We start from the raw sequence: 2,428 nt of genomic DNA, 5'->3' as shown, positions 1-2,428 counted from the left end.
ATAATTTATATCTAGTAATAAAAGCTTATTATGCTAATTAGACTGGACAGCTGAACGACCTTCTCGATGACCTTCCGGATGAAGCCGGCACACACACACACACACACAGTGCACGAATTTTATGCATCAGGCCTCTCCATAAAATGGAGAGGAGCTTACAGTAGACAGTTGGGGGTTTTAGAATGCCTTTGTGTCAGGGAAGATGATTTGTAAGGGAATTCATCTTAACTCCCATATTAATTGGTAGTTGTTGGTAATTTTGGAAAAATAAGCTTATTAAGGGAAATAGCCAGATCTTTGCCAAGTCCATATTTTCAATACAATATCTGTCTTCAGATTTTTAGAACCACTTAGGTTTACACTTAGCAACTTTGTAAGTTTTAAACTACTGTAGTCTTATTTAGGATTGATTATCTTTTAGGTAAATAATGGCCCAGGGATAGAAGCAAGGAAAGAAAGTAAAATCATGGTATATTCCAGGTGCCTTACATATGTTAATTTATTTAATCCACAACAACACTGTGAGACTTAGGTATTTCTATTATCCCAGTTTTACACGTGAACAACCCAAGGCAGATAGGTTGGGGTAACATGCTGCCCAAGGTCACATACCCAGAATGTGAGAGCTGGAATTTAAGCCCAGGATGCTTGATCCTGGAACCTATAGTGTCAAATGTCTTAAAAAATGATTTAATAAATCAGTGTGTTTAAAATGACTTATTTTCTGCACATAGAGGCATCTCCAATCCAGAAACCCATTTGCCTTCTTTCTCCTGTAGTGGATACCCTCATTTTCACATAGAATTTGTGGTTTTGCCTGTTGGTCTTTCATGCTTAATCTAAAAAAAATTTTTTATATTTTTATAAAACATAACCATATAATCTTAAGCACTTAAAAAGTGAATAATACAAACGGCTTTTAACATTTCTTTATAAGAGTATGACTTGATTTTTCTTTGTTGGAATCTTTTTTCACTGTAATGCTATTATATGAATATATATTTGTTATTCTAGTCCTGATTAAGAATTTACAAGGTATTCTCTAGACTTGGACTTTGCAGAGAAAAAAATATTTTTATTACTAGATAGTGCATTGTTTGTACGTACTTGAATTTATAATTTCCTAACTATATTGTATTACTCAGTATTGGCTATATACATATATTGAATTCATTAAGATTTGCCAAGAATTTATGAAAAGTTTGACTCGAGAGCCCACATTCTTAAGTAGACCATTATGCATAGTATCTTGGCCTTTTTGAGAAATTTGATTTGAATATGATCAAATTGAGTAGCAAACATCTCATTATGAAGGAACACTCAAGATCTTGTTTCTCATATAAAAACAGTTGGAATCGAAAGTGTTTAAGATTATTTCCTTTGTTATCTCAGTGACTTGGTCATGTGTAGATTATGACAAAAGAAGAAAAAAATAGGCTACGAGCTAAAAGAACCCATAAATGTGTTAGCATGTCTTTTATTTTATAAACACAAAAAACATAAGTGAATGACGGTACTTGATAACCCCCTTCCCTTTTGTGTAGACCAAAGAGAGTCTACGATATGCATTAGAAACTTTGACTATGAATGGCTGCTCAGTTGAAGATCTGGGATTGGATTTCACTCTGCCAGGGTTTCCCAACATCGAACTGAAGAAAGGAGGAAAGGATATACCCGTCACTATCTATAATCTAGAAGAGTATCTAAGGGTATGTAATCGCGGCGTCCTTTGGGGAGAAGACCATCTGTGGTGATGCAGAGCTTTGCCTGTGGCTACTGCTCTGAAGGAGAGGGAAGGGGCCAGTCCACTAAAGCACAAGGTGCCAGCTTAGCTGCCTGCACGGACTAGTTTGAGACCTTTGACCTGTGGGATCACTGCATGAAGTTGACTTTTTCAGCCTTAACTCTGTTTGTTCTATGAGAGGATATATTGGATATTTCACAATGCCTTCTACAATCTTGAGTTTGCTGTTCTTAAGCTTAAATACTACCTTAGACGATCACATTTCACATTTTGTCACAGTTTGAGTAGAAATTACTGAAAAGGAGCTATCCCTTGTGATTAAATCGCTATCAAACCAGATAAAAATTGCCTCTAACACACACACACTAACACACACTCGCACATTTGTGGGTTTGATGAGGCTTTTCAAATTACCAATTCATGGTCCTTACCTTTATAAGCTGAATTAAGGAAAAATAATTTTATATTGAATACAAATTATGTTTTAAATTACAACCCATGAGGTCTTTATTGCTACTTTTTGAAAAGTTTTTTTTTTGTTTTGTTTTTCTAGACATTGAGTGGAAAGAGCATTGTGTTCAAGATGAAATATTACCCCTCAACCTAGACCTAACTCTTCCACTAACTTAAGTGTGGGATTTTAGATAGAACCTCTGAAAATTTTTAGCTCTGGTTTCTTCACCG

General features: G+C 35.2%; 1 protein-coding gene across 1 annotated transcript in view; it reads left to right on the top strand.

Moving 5' to 3' along the window:
- Nucleotides 1-2,428, top strand: part of TRIP12 (thyroid hormone receptor interactor 12) — a 121,980-nt gene that overhangs the window by 115,680 nt on the left and 3,872 nt on the right. The window contains exon 37 of the mRNA XM_006760405.2: nt 1,545-1,709. Within this exon, the coding sequence (XP_006760468.1) occupies nt 1,545-1,709 (165 nt within the window). The remainder of the gene's footprint in view (nt 1-1,544; nt 1,710-2,428) is intronic.

This window comes from Myotis davidii, unplaced genomic scaffold (genome assembly GCF_000327345.1).
Source record: "Myotis davidii unplaced genomic scaffold, ASM32734v1 scaffold370, whole genome shotgun sequence".
Taxonomy (NCBI): domain Eukaryota; kingdom Metazoa; phylum Chordata; class Mammalia; order Chiroptera; family Vespertilionidae; genus Myotis; species Myotis davidii.
This window is presented reverse-complemented; position numbering and strand designations above follow the sequence as displayed.